Below are 17,033 nucleotides of genomic sequence, written 5' to 3'. Positions count from 1 at the left end.
GTCACCTGATCAGCAGCACCAGGACACAGCCCCTGCCCAGACAACTGACTTGGACAGAAGATGGGAAAGCAGCCATTAGAGCTTGGCAGAATCATTCCTTTTATTCCTACCACCCATGTCTCTTCTGGCAGCAGCCAGAGACAGCCTGGATTTAAAAAAAAAAAAAAAAAAAAAAAAAAAATCACCTGCAAGTCTTGCATCTCCAAGCATCCTGGCAGCAGCCAGCCAGAGCCTGGCTGCCAGCACAGCCCAGGCAGGGCAGCAGAAGCAGCGAGGGCTTACAGCCAGTTCAGCTTCACAAAGTCCAGCTGGAGCAGTTTGTGCTGAGGTCCATGAGCCTGGCAATGCAGATGGAGCATTTTATCCAAGCCACAGCAATGCTTCAACAGCCTGAGGAGTCACCCCGCCTGGCAGGAGGCCACAGCCCAAACTCTCACAGTCAATGTCCTGCCTGCACACGGGGCTCTGGGAGCTGCACGGCCAGTTCTGGTCAGGTGCAGAACATCGGAGCAGTCGGCTCCAATCCTCCTTCCCCACCCCAGGTCCCTTACAGAGCTCAGAGTTCAGTCTGTGCCTGCAGCTGCCAGGAACCCCCCAGGTCACCCCACCCAGACAAGGGCTCTCTCCCAGGAGTGCCACAGGCCATGCTCTTGCTGGAAGACCCAGCTCCTTCCTTAGAGAGCAGCATTACTCCCATCTCAAGCTTTTCCTGACACCTGAACATCTCCATGAACAGACTCTTCCTTTCAAGCCCAGCAAGAGCCCAAGCCTTGCTTCTGCCTCCTCTAGCTACCCCTGATGAGTCAGAGCCATGCAATAGTGATGACTCCATCTGCCATCACTGCCAACCCATGTCTGCTGCGGAAACAGAATTAAACTCTTTCAGACCAGGATAGTAATCGAATCAGTTTAATATTGAGTCAACATACTGTAAATGCATCTGAAACCTATAGTATTGCTAAGAGCTGTGGCCATTGAGCCCAAGACCACCTTTCTAGAAAGGCACAGAGAGGTAGGAGATTTGGGGCATTTCCCCAGATTAGTTGCAAGTGAGAAGGTTCACGTGGGACCTTCCTCCTGGAAGCCCCAGATTACCAGAAACTTGTGCTCTTTGAGAGGAATGCTAATGTGTTGGGATAAACACAGGCACCTGGAGTGACGACCAAGGCCTCCTGCTGACCCATAAGTCAGGAAACTCTTGCTGGCTTTTACATATACTAGAAGGGGAAAAAAAAGGAGAAAATAGGCAAACAGAAGAGTCTGGCTCTGTGTGCGTGAAGTGTATTTGGTATTTGGCATGGCAGGAGCAAGGGAGATGTGAAAGGTGACTTTTGCCCTTGGCCAGGGACAAGGGCTGTTGCTTGCATTGCTTTGGATCCCGCAACCACCCCAGGGGTGAGTGAGAAGAAATGTGCCACTGTCTGGTATTGCCACCATTTTTTCTTGCGCCGGCAGGGCAAGAGCAAAGCTCTGGGCAAATCGAGCACCCAGAGTGGGGACAATGGTGCCACCAAGCATTTGGCTCATCCTCTGTGGCAGCTGAAGTGGTGGTCTCCTGATGGGGGGGGAAACCTGGAGACTTTTGGCTCTGCAGAAGGCACTGTTCACGGGGGTCGGTGGGTCTGGAGATGCTAATTCTCAAATTTTGCATAAGGGTTCTCTTCCTTGAACAGGCCTAGAAGAGAGGAGAGATTCATTTAGACAACAGCTAGTCATGGCCAGTGGGAAACCCAGTTCTTGGTAACAGCTCTGTCATTTGTGCATCATCCAGCGGTCCTCCCGTAAGACCTGCTCTTACTTGAGCTGAGCACACAGCACTATTTCACTCTCCTCTTCTGCACAAGAAGAAGCACCATTAAGAAGCTCGACCTGATGGCAAACTCCTCTCCCAGGCAGTCCATGTACAGTCCAGGTAAAGCAGCATGACTAATCTTCCAGACCACTCCCTCTGCAAACCCCTTCTGTCAGACAAGTGGAGAGGCCAGATCCAAATTAAATTAAAACTGTTTTTAGACTTGCTCTACTGCTGCTACATCCAGACTGGGAGACAGCAAGGCAGGGTATCAGGCTAACTTCAGGGCCAGCAATGAGCCTCTGTGCCACTCTGTTGGCTGCTTTCCCAGCCCAACACTTTTGAGGAAGAACAGCCAGAAAGGAGATTGCAAACTCAGGGGTCAGGCTGCAGCAAGACAGAGCCCTGACATGGCAAGACAGTCCCAGAGCACAGCTCTTCCACAGGCAGGTGCTTCCCTCACCAAGAGCTCCTTCAGGCACAGCTCTGCCTGCTCTTCCTTCCCTGGAGAAGCCAGCCCATCCAGAGGTCCCTGGATCTCCTGCCCATCCTGGACTTAAAGCAGGCAGCAGCTGCAGAAAGAGGAAGGGTCTCCAGCTTTCCCTACAGCCCTTCCCCCCAAAGCCAGAAACCACCAACTGCAGTGTGCATGAGCCCAACTGCTCCCTGTTCCATGACCAGACCCTGGCAGAGCCCCCAGCACCCCAAAGGGCAGGCTGGAGATACCCCTCCACTGGCTCTGAGCAACTGGCTGGTTCCTGCTTCCTTCCAAGACTTCTGGCAGGTCTGCACCTGGCCCAATCCTGTGGGACTCACCTGAAGGACAGTCCAGCCCCCGGAGGGAGGTTGTGCCCCCCAGGGCACTGAGCCACCTCCTGCCAGCACAGAACACCAGCTCTGTGGTGCTATTGGTGCCTGCTCTGTGCTCCTGAGCTGTGGGCACTCTGATTCCTTCCTGGCCCCCCACCCCACACTGCTGGCTCCCCAGCCACTCGCTGGCCACAGGGCTACTGTGCCTGAAGGGTAACAGCATTACAATCATGCTGTGTCTCCCAGCTTTTGCTTCTCTCCTCCAGTCAAGCCCCATCAACTTCTCCCATGTGGCAAGCTCAGAGGGCACAGGTTCTGGGGAGCATTAAACACTCCCTCTTCTCTGCCCAGGAGGAAGAGTCCTTTTGTGTGGGCTCACACACCATGACCCCAGCATCCCCACACTTGCTCCCAGAGAGTAATTCACTGAGACAAGGGAAGCAGGGACTGCGTTTTCCCTGCTGGCCAGGTCTCATCTGCAGCTGTAAAAATGGCAAGGAACAGTCACTGAGGCTGCTCCATTTAAAGCTTAGTTTGAATCACTCGTGTCAGCACTGTACCATATTTTCTTCGGATTTCATCGTGCCGTGATTTCATCTCTGCTCTCCTGCAAGAAGAAAACAGAAAAGCCATGAGTCAGTGACTGGTGATACAAAATCAAATAAGAAGAGCAACAGCTCCTTGCTTATTGCCAACCAAGGGAACTCCAGGCTGCGAGGTTTGCTCAGCCTCCCATCTCCCACCCTCCTGGAGACACTGGGGACCACCAGAGCCCACAAATGTCAGCAGCCCTCGGGGAGTCGCATACACAACACTTAGAATCAGAGAATCAACCGGGTTGGAAGAGACCTCTGAGATCAGCAAGTCCCACCCTTGGTCCAACCCTGCTGTGGTTCCCAGACCATGGCACTGATGCCACATCCAGTCTCATCTTAAAAACCTTCGGGGATGGTGAATCCACCACCTCCCTGGGCAACCCATTCCAATGTCTGATCACTCTCTCTGTAAAGAATTTCTTCCTAATATCCAACCTAAACTTCCCCTGGCACAGCTTAAGACTGAGCCCTTTTGTCCTACTGCCGGTTGCCTGGGAGAAGAGCCCGACGCCCACCTGGCTACAACCTCCTGTCAGGGAGTTGCAGAGAGTGATGAGGTCTCCCCTGAGCCTCCTCTTCTCCAGGCTGAACAGCCCCAGCTCCCTCAGCCTCTCCTCACAGCACTTGTGCTCCAGTCCCTTCACCAGCCTCGTTGCTTTTCTCTGGACCCACTCCAGCATCTCAGTATACTTCCTGAAGGATATCCTTCCTGTGATGCTGCATCCACAAGTCACCCCAGAAGAACACTGCTCATGAGGTTTCTGTTTGAGTTGGGCTGAAGCGGCCACTGACTGCATGTGTCAAGCCCCACACGCCTCCAGGCATCACAACTGATGGCACAGACAGGAGCCAAATCATTCTGAGGGCCTGTGGTACAAACTCACCTCTCCTCCTGCCGTACCCGCCTCTTCTCGCGCTCCCTGGCTGCTCTCTCATCCTCCTTGTCTGGCCTGACAGACAGAAGAGCCTGTTAGCAGCACTCAGCACTCAGCTCTGCAACAGCACGGGGCTGTATCTAAGCTGCTCCGAGCAAACAGGGAACCCCCCTGATACTTGCTTTTTGCTTTTTTTCTTACAACAGCAGCAGCAGCAGCAGACCCCCAACATGATAAGGAACGTTCCTCCCACCACGGACATCGCAATGATCAGGGCTTCAAAGTTCACTAAAGGATTTGACAAAACATGTTTAGTACACAGACACAGCTGTCTGGAGTTACAGTACAGAATCACAGGATCACAGAATCATCAAGACTGGAAAAGCATTCTAAGGTCATCAAGTCCAACTGTTCCCCCAGCACTGCCAGCCCCAGTAAACCATGTCCCCAGGTGCCACAGCCGCATGTTTTTTTGAGCACTTCTGGGGATGGTGACTCCACCACTGCCCTGACCATCCTGTTTCAATGCCTGACCACCCTCTCAGTGAAGAAATTTTTCCTAATACCCAATCTAAACCTCCCCTGGTGCAACTGGAGACCATTTCCTCTTGTCCTATTTATGAACATGCAGCTACTGTCACCAGCAGCTTCAGTCACTGCGCTGGAGACGTGTGTAACCACCTGGGAAAGCAAATGGACATGGTTAGCTGTAGATATACCAAGTGTTGGCACCCACACGTGCACACCAGTGAGTACATGTAGCTGCTAAATGGAGTGCTCAGTTACTGGCTGTGAAGAAAGGCAAGAAGAAATGCACTCAGGTCAAACTCCTCTGGCAGGAGCAAATCTGTCTTAATCACTAATCCAGGTGAACAGTAACTCATCAAGGGAAAAAAAAATAAATCAATAACTGGAGGATTCAGGGCTGAGGAACAACCTCTGATAGAGAGGTGCCCACAGGAGCCACCTCAGAAGTCACCTATGATGAGATGAGCATTTCAGGGTGTCTGAAGTCCTTGGGCAAGAGACAAACCGAGACAAGATCTGTTGGGATTTATTGGCTTGAGACCAGCAACGCTGCTGAAACATCTGAAGGCTGAGGGCTGCTTCCTGCACCCCGCTGCCATGTCTCCCCAGAGCTGGGGGGATCTGTCACCCACACACAGCACGAAACCCACTGGGATGTGGTGGTGAAGCAGGAGCCTGAGCCCTGGGCCCGCTCATCCTACTCAGTTCCTGCAGTAAAGGCAGTAGAGACACCAGCCAAAACAGACACATCTAAATGCCAAGGATTTCAGGCAACAACAAAGAGGAGTTTCTTCCAAGTATGATTCAGACTGTTCAGAGACTTGAGCCTGTGGAAATATTTGTTTAGGAGCCATTTCCCACACAACAGCCAGGTTACAGGAATCCCAGTGCACCCGAACCTGCTCGGAGCACTTCTGATCCCTTCTTTTCCATGCAGTTCTGCCATGAGCCCAGTGGAATGCCTAAAGCACAGCATGTTGGGGCATTGGAGGGCATTTCAGAAGATGCCTGCCTGTCCCCTCACTGCCAGGACCCAGCAGTGCCAGACTTATTGGGGTGAATCAGAATAGTCTGGGTTGGAAGGGACCTAGTCCAACCCCCTGCCATGGGCAGGGACATCTTCCAATAGACCAGGTTGCTCAGAGTCCCATCCAACCTGACCTTGAATATTTTCAGGGATGGGGCATTCACCACCTTTCTGGGCAAACTGCCACCACCCTCATTGTAAAAAAACTTCTTCCTTGTATCTGTTCTCAATAGATCCTTTTTTAGGTGCTTCAGGCTGAGCTGACTCCACCACTGAAATTGCTTTGAAAGCCTCCAGCAGCCTCAGTGCTTCTGAAACTTCGGTTTTCAGGGTGAGTCTGGGGTTCAGATCCTCCCCATCCCACACAGAGAGGTCTTTGGCAGAGCACCAGGCACTCCTCCAGCTGATGATAAAGGCTAAGTCACACACACCAAAAATGCAGACTCACGTGAGAGCTAATCTCCCACAGCACTAATCTCCTCTAAAGCTAGTTTTGCAAGTTAAGGAATGCATTCTTCTATAATGGAACCTTTTATGAAGCTACTCTCATCAAAACTAGTATTTCAAGGTCTTGCAGAAGTTTCAGAAAAGCATGACACTGCAGGGCTCACAAAGAGGAGATTCTTCTCCACAGGCATGGGAGCGGTTTGAACTCTTGTGGGCAGAGAAGAGAGCCCAGCCTCGAGCACAGCAGATGACAGGTGACCACAGTTCAGCTCCAAACTCCTCATCATGTTGGGTGAGAGCAACCAAGCCCCAGCTTGCTTCCTTCCTGCCCCAGCCCCCAAAAGCTGCGTCCTGTCTGAGAATGAGCATGCACCAAGCTTGGTCTAAACAAGACACCAATTTCTCCAGAAATCCTCCAGGAAACAGACCAGCAGGAAGGAGAGACAGCCAACACCAGAGTCAGCTGTTCACCAGAAAAAGCTCCTGGAGGGGACCTGCACAGGCAAGGGTAGATTTGGAAAAGGGAATGTTTTCTCAGGTGGGTAAGAGCTGAACAGGACCACAGCACACTCAGCGCTAGAAGCACACACAGACTTCCAGAGAAGTCACACCTCTGGTCCCAGGAGCCCAGCTGGGACAGCAGCCACACCGCGAGACACGAAGAGCCAGAAACAGCACATGGAGTGATGTGCTGGGTGCAGAGGAGAGAGCTCCTGGGATTCAGACACCAGGAAGGGCTGCACAGGCACCTGCCCACAGAGCACCTTCCGCTCTTGTTCCCAGGTGCTAGCCACGTCTGGAGCCTCATCACACCAAAGCATAAGGGATGTATTTGGAGTAGCTAAATCCCCACAGGTCCTACTCGCCAGAAGGCAGGGAACTGCTCATACTCTGCTTCCCCGCCCACACTTGAGGAAATTTGCAGAACCTTGACTGACTTCAGCCTGTCATTGCTACACCGGCAGCGAGATGGGGAGGCAGGGGAACCTCCCACCAGCAGCAGGCACTCACACAGGCATCACTGCAGCGCCAGGCACTTACCCCAGCAGACTCCCCAGCGTGCAGAGCGGAGCTCACACAGGGCGGCCGGGGGGAGGATTCTTTGGACGGGGTACTCCATGCACCTCCTACTGCTGGCACACCACAGGCACTAGGACACAGAACCAGGTAGCACAGCGTTACTGGTGCATGACTGTGCTGCCAATAGCCACGCTCTGCTTTGGTAGCTGCAGCACAGGGCCACTGCTGCCAGCTCCCAAGAGCCAGGTACCACCCGGCAGCCATGGGATGCTCGGGAGTAAGAGTTCTGTCAGCACAGGCCACACCAGGAGAGGCAGGCAAGGGGAATGCAGAGTTTTAGAGTAAGTAAAGATGCTGAGAATTCTTCTCACGGCTTGGAACCATAAACTACCCTGAATTGGAAGGGGTCCACAAGGATCATTTAGTCAAATACTGGCCATGAACAGGACAGCCCCAAGGATCCCACCATGGCTTGCACAACGGTAGTAATAACCAAATCCTTTGTGTTTATTTTGGGACAAGAAAAAAGCCTTTGAGACAAGGCAGTCCACACAGAGCTGGTGAGCAGGAGAGGTGTGTGTGCCCAGCCAGACTACCTGCAGGGCTCTGCATGTGCCTCTCCCGGTGGCTCCAACTGCCAACCCCAGCATTCCATTGCATTTGGTCAAACTGGTTCTGGCTACATCAGCTGCAAGATCTGACTCAAGTTCAAGTTTGCTGATATCAGAGATAAGGCAGCAGAGACTGGCAGGACATTGGTACACATCCTGCATCCACCCAGCGCCACAGCACCCACAGACTGGTGGAGAGGCAACTTCACCAGCCAGTCCAGCCCAACCCACTCAGCCTCTTCTCTGTGTGTGTCCCCCATGTGTGAAATGCAGCTCAGCAATTCCATTACTCTACTCAAAAACCATACAACAAAACCCAAGGAGTTTCTGGCAACCACCTCCCAGAGCACCAGGAGGTGCTCTCACCATTATGGATCAGTGGAATTTGTAGCCTGTCTGGGACAAGGGCAGAGGACAGCCCCCTCCAGGAGGGAAACTGCTCTGCAACAGCCCCACCAAGCCCACATTACGTTTTCAGGCATTGCAAGAGGTTGGGAGTCTTACTGCTGCTACTCACGGTGACATTTTTCAGGCACTCCTCACAGCTCCTGTTCGTATACTGGCGACAATCTGTGTGAAGGAAAAAAGACACCTCAGGACTTTGAAGAGCTTCATGGTTTAAAACGCTGGGCTCCTGTGAGCCTGCTCCTGCCCACTGCTCTGCCTACCACTGGACCAGCAGAAATGCATGCTGCCTCTGCAAGAGCTGCCAGCTTCTGTCTGGGGTCACAGTGGGAGGCCCAAATGCTAATGGAAGTTTATCTGCCTTGCCCCGCTGACCCAAAGCCCAGAGCTGTGAGTTCCTCTCCTGGGTTTTATTTCCCTAAAAGCCTGCACATCTGCTGTGGCAGCAGGGCAGCCAGGGGACACAGCTAGGGTCAGTCCAGAGGGACTCTGTGAGGATGAGGGCGAGCATTGGGCAGCCCTGTGGCACCACATGATGGAGCAGCTCAAGCAAATAAGCCCCAGACACGGAAGTTACTACCAGGAGAAGCAGAGGAGCACAAGGGAACACACACAGTCCCTGCAGGGGCCCTCCTGCTGCACATGAGGGCTGTACCCTGCCACAGCCAATTCATCCAAATCTTCCTTCAGCAGGACACAGTCTGGGCGATGGGAGCAGCACTGCAGCCAAAATCTGTGCCCAGTTAGAACCTGTTTCCACCCCCATTTGGCAGAGGAAGACCCCAGCTCTGCAGACACAGGTGGCTCCCAGGACTAGTGGCATCACGGATGATGGCATCCCCCAGGGAATGCAGTCAGCTGGGCGGGGAAATGGATCAGGTCTGAACACAGGACAAGCTGGCCCAGCCCAGACACCCTCCTGGGCTCACCTGTAGCTCCCACCAGTGCTAGCTCTTGGGGAAAGTCTTCTTACAGCATTTTCACCTGCAATTCTCTGGTATGCTCCCCCAGATCCTCAGGAAGGGTGGTTTGCCAGCCCTTGAGAATCAGCCATTTAAAACTCACCCCTGCTCAAGAGTCTAAGCCTGTTTGACAGTGGTTCAAAAAACCAAAACTCAAACCAATTTGCCTGACTGCTCACTTACTGGTGGATGAAGAATTGCTGCTTCGCAGCTCCTTAATCAGGAAGAAATCAGTCCCAGAGGTGCTTGTTTTCCACCCTCACAAGCAGCAAAGCTGCATTTTCTCCCTCCAGCTGACAGGAACCCTCAGCTGTGACCCACTGTCAGCAGTCACATGCTCCGGCAGCCCTCCAAACAACTGGGCAATTGATTAACATAGCTCAGATAAGGGTGTTTCCACACCCGGAGAGGCAGAGATTGCAGATTTTAAACACTCTGGGAAGCTGCGTCTTCCCCATTTCTCCAACTGAGGCCGGAAAAGCATCACGGAGCCTGTGCTGCCCTGAGACTGTTTTCTTACCAGAAGTCACAACACACCCTCCCACACCACAGGAGGCCAGCGGTGGGCAAAGGAGAGCCTGTGGACCTAAATGGGCTCTGTTTTCCCCCTCTCCTGGCACCCCCAGCTGGGGGACCATTCTCCAAGTCGTTAAGTCAAAGCCACCCCATTACAGCTGTTTGGGAACGGGCTGCTTCCAGGACCCCGCAGGATTGGAGTTTTTCCATCTCAGGGGACCAGCCAGCTCGCACAGGATGGCACAGGAAGCACTGCAGTCCTCAGGGTCAGAGATGGGACAGCAGCTCTTGCTGCACTAGAAACCTCCCAGATAATGCTTTTGGCACTTGGCTACAAAAGGAACAAAGTGAATGCCTTGGAGAGGAAGGAAGACAGCAAAACATAGGCTGGTCCTCACTCTCCTCCCTGAGGAGCCACCGTGCAGACATCATCACATGGAGAACAGTTCCTCGCTCGGAAGAGTGGGCAGACTTCTTGGGACACCCTGAAGGCAGCTGTCCCCACCCTTTGCTACAGCTTATCCTCCACCTGGCACAGCACCCACGGGCTATGCTCCATCCTCCACCCACCAAGGAGGGGCAGCTGGACACCCACTGCTCTCCACCCAGACCTGATGACACCCATCTTGTTCCTGGTTGAGGCTGCCCCAGCCAGTCTCCCCTGCCCTGAAAGAGAATCTCTTCCAAAGGGCCATCAGTGGGGGCCTGGCTGCCCAGCAAGAACCCCCTGGCCAGGACACATACCCAGCTCTCACCTGAGCCCTTATCATCACTAAATCATAGAATCACAGACTGGTTTGGGTGGGAAGGACTTCCAGTTCCACCCCCCTTCCATGGGCAGGGACACCTTCCCCTAGACCAGGTTGCTCCAAGCCCCCTCCGACCTGGCCTTGAACAGTTCCAGGGATGGGGCAGCCACAGCTTCTCCGGTCACGCAGAGTTCCATTGCGGTGGAAGCTGGAAAAGTGGCGAGCAAAGCCCCACTTCCAGCACTCAACCTTCCAAAACTCCGTGGAGTTCTGCGCCAGATCCCACCCTGCAGAGCTCCCATCCAGGGAAGGGCCTCCCCTCCCATCTCCCACTGCCCGGCCCTACTCCGAGTGGCCACAGTGCCCTGGCCAGTGGCCACCCGCACCCAGCGGGTGCCCGCCTGCTTCCCGCACCAGACATCCCACAAACGCGGGGTCCAAAGAAACTGCCCAGCCATGACTTTGGGGTGCTGTGCGGGGGAGCGCCGGCTGCTCGGACGCCCAGAGCCCCACCCCGGCGGTCACCGCTTACCTCCCGCCACGTCCTGCGCGGCGGCGGCGGCCAGCAGGGCCACGGCCAGGGCGAGGAGCGGCAGCGCCGGGGCCATGGCGGAGCGCGGCGGGCCCGGCCGGGGCGGGCAGTGCCGCTATGTAGGGCCGGCCGGGGGCGGGCCGGGGGCGGCCCCTGAGCGGCCGCGGGGCGCGGGGCTGCCGGGACCGACCCGCCGGCACGGGGAGGGAGGGCTGGGGGGCGGCGGTGCGGGAGCTGTCCCGGGCGGAGCCAGCCCTGCGGGGCTGCCGGAGGGACCCCCCGCCGCCCCCCGCAGCCCCGCGCCCGGCCGCAGGAGGGGGCCAGACCCCCGCGGGAGGAGGAGAACGGGCACCGGCCCTCCCGCATCCCCTCCGGGTTAACCGGAGCCCCGCCGGCTGCCCCCGCGCAAACCGACCCCAAAGGGTCCCGCGTCCCCTCACGCACTTATTCATCGCTCTTTATAGCACGGAAGCACGTTGATGTTAAAATACATATTAGTTCTCATGACACACCGCGATGTGATGCGGTAGTGGAGTTTTGTTGCAAACTTTGATATTGTTCGTGCTGAAGTAAAACAAACCAAAGGACAACCCGGCCCTGGAGAGAAGAATTTTGCTTCTGGGAAGCTCAGAGCAGAGCCTGTAGAATAAAGAATAGGTTTATCCCTGGGACACCCAGGGTACCGCAGCATCCCAGCCGACAGGGCTCTGAGACTTTCCCAGCATCGTCCGGTGTCCCAGATTGGTCATTGCAGCCAGGGGGACTCAGGGACACCTGGATCGATAGATAAGCAGCAGAACGCTGCAGAAACAGAGCGGCTTTGCCAAGTTTTACTGTGACTGGAGATTTGGTAGTGTGGGTGTCAGTGCTCAGTCAAGTCGTGTTGTACCTGAGCGTTTGATGGGTGTGAGAACCCCATATAAAACCACGTTTGGGTGCCCTGATTTGGCTGGGACATCTCATGCCAATGAATAAATATTTACCCTTGTAATTCCATCCTTTGCATCCCAGCCTGATGCCTTGGTTAGCACAGGCCAGGCATGAATTTTGTGACACACAGAATGCTAGGAGTCTCTACCCTGGGCAAAGCCAGGCACCCCTGGCCTCATGCCCACGTGTTCAGTGTTCAAGATGTGAGAAGCTGCATCAGTATAAATGGGGATTTTCACATTCTGTAGGTCAAGAGTGCACTGAGAACTTCCCTGTGCTGGAGCCAGAGCTCCACACCACTTCATGCAGACAGCCCAAAAGAAATGGGTTCCCACAGTCACTGTGAGGAGGGTTATGATGCTGCATGGCCAGGGCTGCTCTCATTGGGCTGATCTGCTCTTATCCCAGATCCCTTGGGAATGGGGTAAGAGTATCACTACATGGCCTTCTTGGCAGCAGCAGCAAGAGCCATAACCATATGTTCCTACAAGTGCACCCATCCTTGCTTCCAGTGCTGCACCCATGGGTACCACAGGGTGCTGTGCCCTTGCTGGCTGCTGCTCCCCTGCTCTGCAGTGACACCTGCAGCCACTGGCCCTTGAGGCTGGATGGGCATTTGGGCTCCAGAGCAAAGGCAGGTTCAGCCACGTTAATTCAGAACAAGGCCAAGCTTTTCCAGGTAGACCCATGGTTGCTGACACCATCAACACATAGCTGGGGCACCCCAGCTCCTTGCCCCCCACAAGTTGCAGGCAGGAGCAGGCAGCCTGGCACAGACAGTGGGACAGAGAGACATGAGCTATCCTGGTAACGGCACCGTGGTCAGGCACACCCTTGGGATCCCGTGGAGGGACTAAGCACTGTATGGGTATTTCTCTGAAGGAAAGCTGTCTGGGTTGTTTGTGGCCAGCTGATTTTGGCTGAGGGGGCAGATGTGGGGTGGTGTGAAGGTACTCATAGGTGGGAGGTGGGAGGCAGCACTGGAGATGCTCAGCAGAGCTGATCAGGGGTGCCGAGGTCAGAGCTCTGGCTTGGAGAATCAATGACTCCTTGGCGTGGAGGCACCTCAGGGAGAAAGAATAAAGTATTTTGGATTGTCCTAAACAAAATGAAGAAGATGACTAATATTTTTCAGCAAAATCCCAAAGAAAGCGATCCCATAGCTTGAACAAGCAGCAACACTGGCCACCCCTGCCACCACCAGCTGCATAGCGGAGCTCATCCTCCATCTGCTAGGAAAGCTTCGCTCTCCCTGTCATGTTCCTGGTGTCCTTGAGAGCCAGATGGGCTGGCTGCTGGTGAGAGAGCTCCTGCAGGCTGGGAGAGTAAGTGGCCGATGGTGCTCAGTCGGCTGAACCACGGGATGTGGGGGCTGAGCTGTGGGAGGTGCGTGACACAGAGGAGGGAACCAGGCTCTTTTCATTTCGACACCACAGGCGAGCGCTCTGACGCCAGCAGTCGCCTCCTGCATGTGGTTCAGATTTTGGCAGCTGCTTGGGAGAAACACTGGACACGCTGTGTGTAGTGAGGACTCAGGGGCTATCAAAAAGACGTGGGACCTGTGTGTTTGCTGTTCTGAAAGCAGCTGGTGCTTGAGGTTGGGCTGGCGCTGGTATCACCCCTGTGTTAGCCAGTGCAGGCAGGGGTCTCCCTGAAGCCCCCTTCAGGGCTGGAGGAAGCTCTGTCATACTGGCTTAGCAGTGCCCTGACACCAGAGCCGCTGCCAGATGGCTTGGAAAGCAGGAGGAAGCATCAACCAAACCATTTCTGTTTGCAGAGCACCTCATTCCTTTGTCCTGGGTCTATCAATGAAGCAACATCCAGGCTACAGAACATCCCAGTGGCACGGGCAAGGACCCAGAGCAGCGAGAGTGGGCAAGGAGCCAACGGGCAAGCTGGGGGAGACTGAAATGCCACTCTAATCCCAGTGGCCTTTCCTCTCCCTCTCCTTATTTGTCTCTGAAGGGGATTTTCAAACCCTTCAAGATGGCCTCAAGTGGTTTCCAAGGTGACGGTGCTAAAGTCATCACTGCCATGGAAACCCTCTCTTTGGCATCATATAAATATTTCCCTTGAAGGAGGCTGGATGAGTGGGCGATGCACTATTTTCTAGCACTCCCTGGCTGCAACAGGACAATCTCCAGGAGATGAAAGGGAGCTGGGAAGGTTAAAATTAGCTTGCCACGCCGGCCGGCAATAGAAAGAGGTGATTGTCGGTGTTTCAGCACAAAACCTGGGGTTGTTTGTGTCAGCAGGGTCCAAATGAAAAAGAGTTACTCTTAGGGAGACAAAAGGGAAAAAAATAAAAGGGGTGTGTGTGTGGGAAGTAAGGTTGAAAACTTGATTTTTCTTGCCCTTCTTCAAAGTTTTCCTTTTAATCCCAAGCCCACATCCCCTTGGGTCAGCACAGGCAGACGAGCAGCTTGGAGCACCTCAGCCTCCCCTGAGAGTATGTGCCCAGCTGAGATGCTTTGTTTTGCTTTTGCTTGCCTCCTTTCTGTCTCATAACTCACCAACACCTCCCTGTGAGCCTGGGGAAAAGTATCCGCCTGGAGTCCTGAGGGTTGGGGGTGGAGCAGGAACTCCCAGAACACTCTCTTGTGCTGTGGTGTCCCCATGCTGGGACTGCCTACGAGGCCAGTGGCTCTGCCATGGGCTCCAGCCCACTGTCCCCTCCAGCCCCCTGCCAACCTGGGCTCCTTTGGCTGCGCTGTGCTCAGCACCAGGGCACAGCTCCGGAGAGGCTGCTGGCATTCCCAGTGCCCTGCATGGCAGGGACACCCCACCAGGCCCCCGTCACCTCACTGTGCCAGCGCTCATCAGCCACCAGCCAGGATGGATTTCTGAGCTGACATGGGAGATCCCAGCGCAGCAGAGCCAGTGTTTTTCTAAACAGAGATGTCTGCATTCATCCCTGGGGCCAAGCTCTGAGCAGGGCAGAGGTGCCAACGGCTTGATGGGAGCTGGAACAAGGCTCCGTCAGGGCTGGTGTAAACACGGCCTGTCCCTGAGCAGATGGCTCCTCTCGCATCCACGCTCCAGGCAGATACCAAAGGGCTTTCCTGACAAATAAACCCCCACTGCATGCAGGCAGGTTCCCAGGCCCAGAGCGCTTCTGGCTTTCCTGGAAGAAGGGGATGCTCTCTCCTTGTTGGACCGCCCAGGCTATTTTTAAACCACTGCAGCAAACAGAGGACGGGGAGACACGGTGTCCCCCTGCCACGCTCTTGCTTGCTGGTTGCTGGCCTTTAGCAGGGGCTGGGGAAGAGTGCAGAGTCCTGGCTGGACTGGAGGACAGGGGTTCACCCTATGATCCCCCCAGCACCGCCCCAAAAAGTCTCCCAGGAGGCAGAGAGCTGCTCTGAAACCTGTTTGCCCTCCCCACGCTGGGAGGTGCTGCTAAGGGTGTCAGGAGACCAGCAGGGGCTAGTGTCTGGAGACCCCAGTACCTGCTTTCCTCTTTCTCCCTTTGGAAAAAAACCCACCCCAAATCCAGAGCAAACAATTAAAATGTTCCAGCTGCTGGCTCAGAGCAGCGATCTCAGATAAAACCCCAAGGATCTGCTGGCTAAAAATAGCCTGAGCCCCATAAATTAAACAAAAGCTTTTTGCTGGGCTCTCAGAAAGCCAGTTCCAGTGCAGTTTTCTCTATGTAAGGTATAACTCTGGCTGTATTTGTTATTATTAGCCCTACCTCCTCCATGTCACCGACCTCCCCAACGCTGTTGTTTAGGAACAGGAGTTTTGCAGAGCCAGACTTCTCCCTCCTGGCAGCTCTTTTGCTGCAGTGGGATCACACCTCGTCCGGTTTCCTGCCTTTCTATATTAGTTTAAACCTTTTTTTTTTCCTTTCAGACTACTGATTATTTAATACTCAGACCTCCTATGTTTTCTAGGGCTGCCCTCATTTAAGGTCTGTCTCAAGCATCTGCTTGATTTTTATCCCTATCAGGTGTCCTAGTAGCTGTGAACCCTTAAATAAATTCCTGCCTTGAATGCAAGGGTGTTGGAAAGCTCTTGAGGATGCTGTGCAAACCCACGTACAATATAAGGGGCTTGTCTCACCTCCTCTCTCTCATCAAGGTTATTAAAGATATTTTCTTATATTTCTTATATATATGTATATATATATATATACGATGTTAGACAGCCAACAACTTACAGGTTTCTGGAAGTTTTCTCCCCTAACCCTTTAAAGAGCTTCCAACATCCCGCTGCCTCCAGTGCACATGGCTGGCTTGGGAGTTCTCTCCACTTTCCCTCCAACGCTTCTTCCCAACACTCCATGCTGGGTGTGAGGAGCACATCCAAAGCCTGCTTTCCCGTCCGAGATATTTAGGCTTTGTTACTTTTTCTATGGGCTTTTGCAAAAGTATTTCACTTACTGCACCTGGAGGAGCTGCATCCCAAAGCCACCGAGATCCTGGCCCCTTGCTCCATCCCAGTGCTGGGCTTTGATTTTGTTGCTGCATTTGCCAGTGGGTCTTATGGCTGAGTAATCCAGCCCACGTCTCCAAAAGGTGTGAGCAGGGCTGGCAGCCCAGGAAATCCACACTGCCTTTTCCAAGTGAAAGCACCATCTCCTTGCTGAGTTTTTCTCAGCTTCCTGGCTCCCAGCAGCAGGACTGGCTCTGCTGAATGCACCCAGTGAAGTTCCTCCTTGCTGAGCCACGTGCAAGCGAGCCCCCGCTGGTGCCACCCACTCGTCTTGTCCCCTGTGTCATCATGTGCCCCAAATTTTTTTACTCTCTTTTTTTTTTTAGCAACGGTTTTTAGGCTGATAGACCTTTCTGGGCAGGGTGTGTGGAAGAGGACCTCACCTCTGGAGGCAGCCCAGGTACTCTGCACCCGCTTCCCCTCCATCCCTCAGGACCATCCAAGGGTAGGCAAGAGCAGAGAGTAAGGTTCCCATCCCACCATCTCCTTGGGTTTGTAACTCTGTTTGTAAACATGCCTATACCTACCCCCTCGACAGGGCACAAAAAAACCCCCAACATGCTATTTTAGGTGAACTCAAATAAAAAAAAAAACAAGAAGTCAACTCCGAGGCTGTCATGTCTATATTTAGTTGGAACTTTTCTGTCCAGGATTCAGACTCTATTTGGAAACCCTGTGTCTTGGCGTGCAGCCAAGCATCTCAGTTTTATACAGTAATCCCTCAGCATATGGCAAACATTTCTCTTCTCCTGGTGACTGCAGCACCAGCCCCAGCAGCCCGGCATGGAGGGGTTTA

At 54.0% G+C, this 17,033-nt stretch overlaps 1 protein-coding gene across 1 annotated transcript; it reads right to left on the bottom strand.

Annotated features, from left to right (window-relative positions):
- Positions 1-893: 893 nt before the first annotated feature.
- Positions 894-10,973, bottom strand: LOC113989967 (PTTG1 interacting protein). Its single transcript, XM_027724999.2, has 7 exons — positions 10,871-10,973; positions 8,224-8,276; positions 7,117-7,225; positions 4,256-4,361; positions 4,083-4,148; positions 3,163-3,209; positions 894-1,675 (listed from the first exon to the last, which is right to left on the bottom strand). The coding sequence occupies exons 1-7, from the start codon at positions 10,944-10,946 to the stop codon at positions 1,632-1,634; spliced, it is 501 nt and encodes a 166-aa protein (XP_027580800.1). The 5' UTR covers positions 10,947-10,973; the 3' UTR covers positions 894-1,631.
- Between the last annotated feature and the right edge of the window lie 6,060 nt (positions 10,974-17,033).

This window comes from Pipra filicauda, unplaced genomic scaffold, assembly GCF_003945595.2.
Source record: "Pipra filicauda isolate LSUMZ 115617 unplaced genomic scaffold, ASM394559v2 scaffold90_size2875636_pilon, whole genome shotgun sequence".
In the NCBI taxonomy this organism is placed as follows: Eukaryota; Metazoa; Chordata; class Aves; order Passeriformes; family Pipridae; genus Pipra; species Pipra filicauda.
The sequence above is the reverse complement of the archived record's forward strand: the minus strand, read 5'-3'. Positions and strand labels throughout refer to the sequence as shown.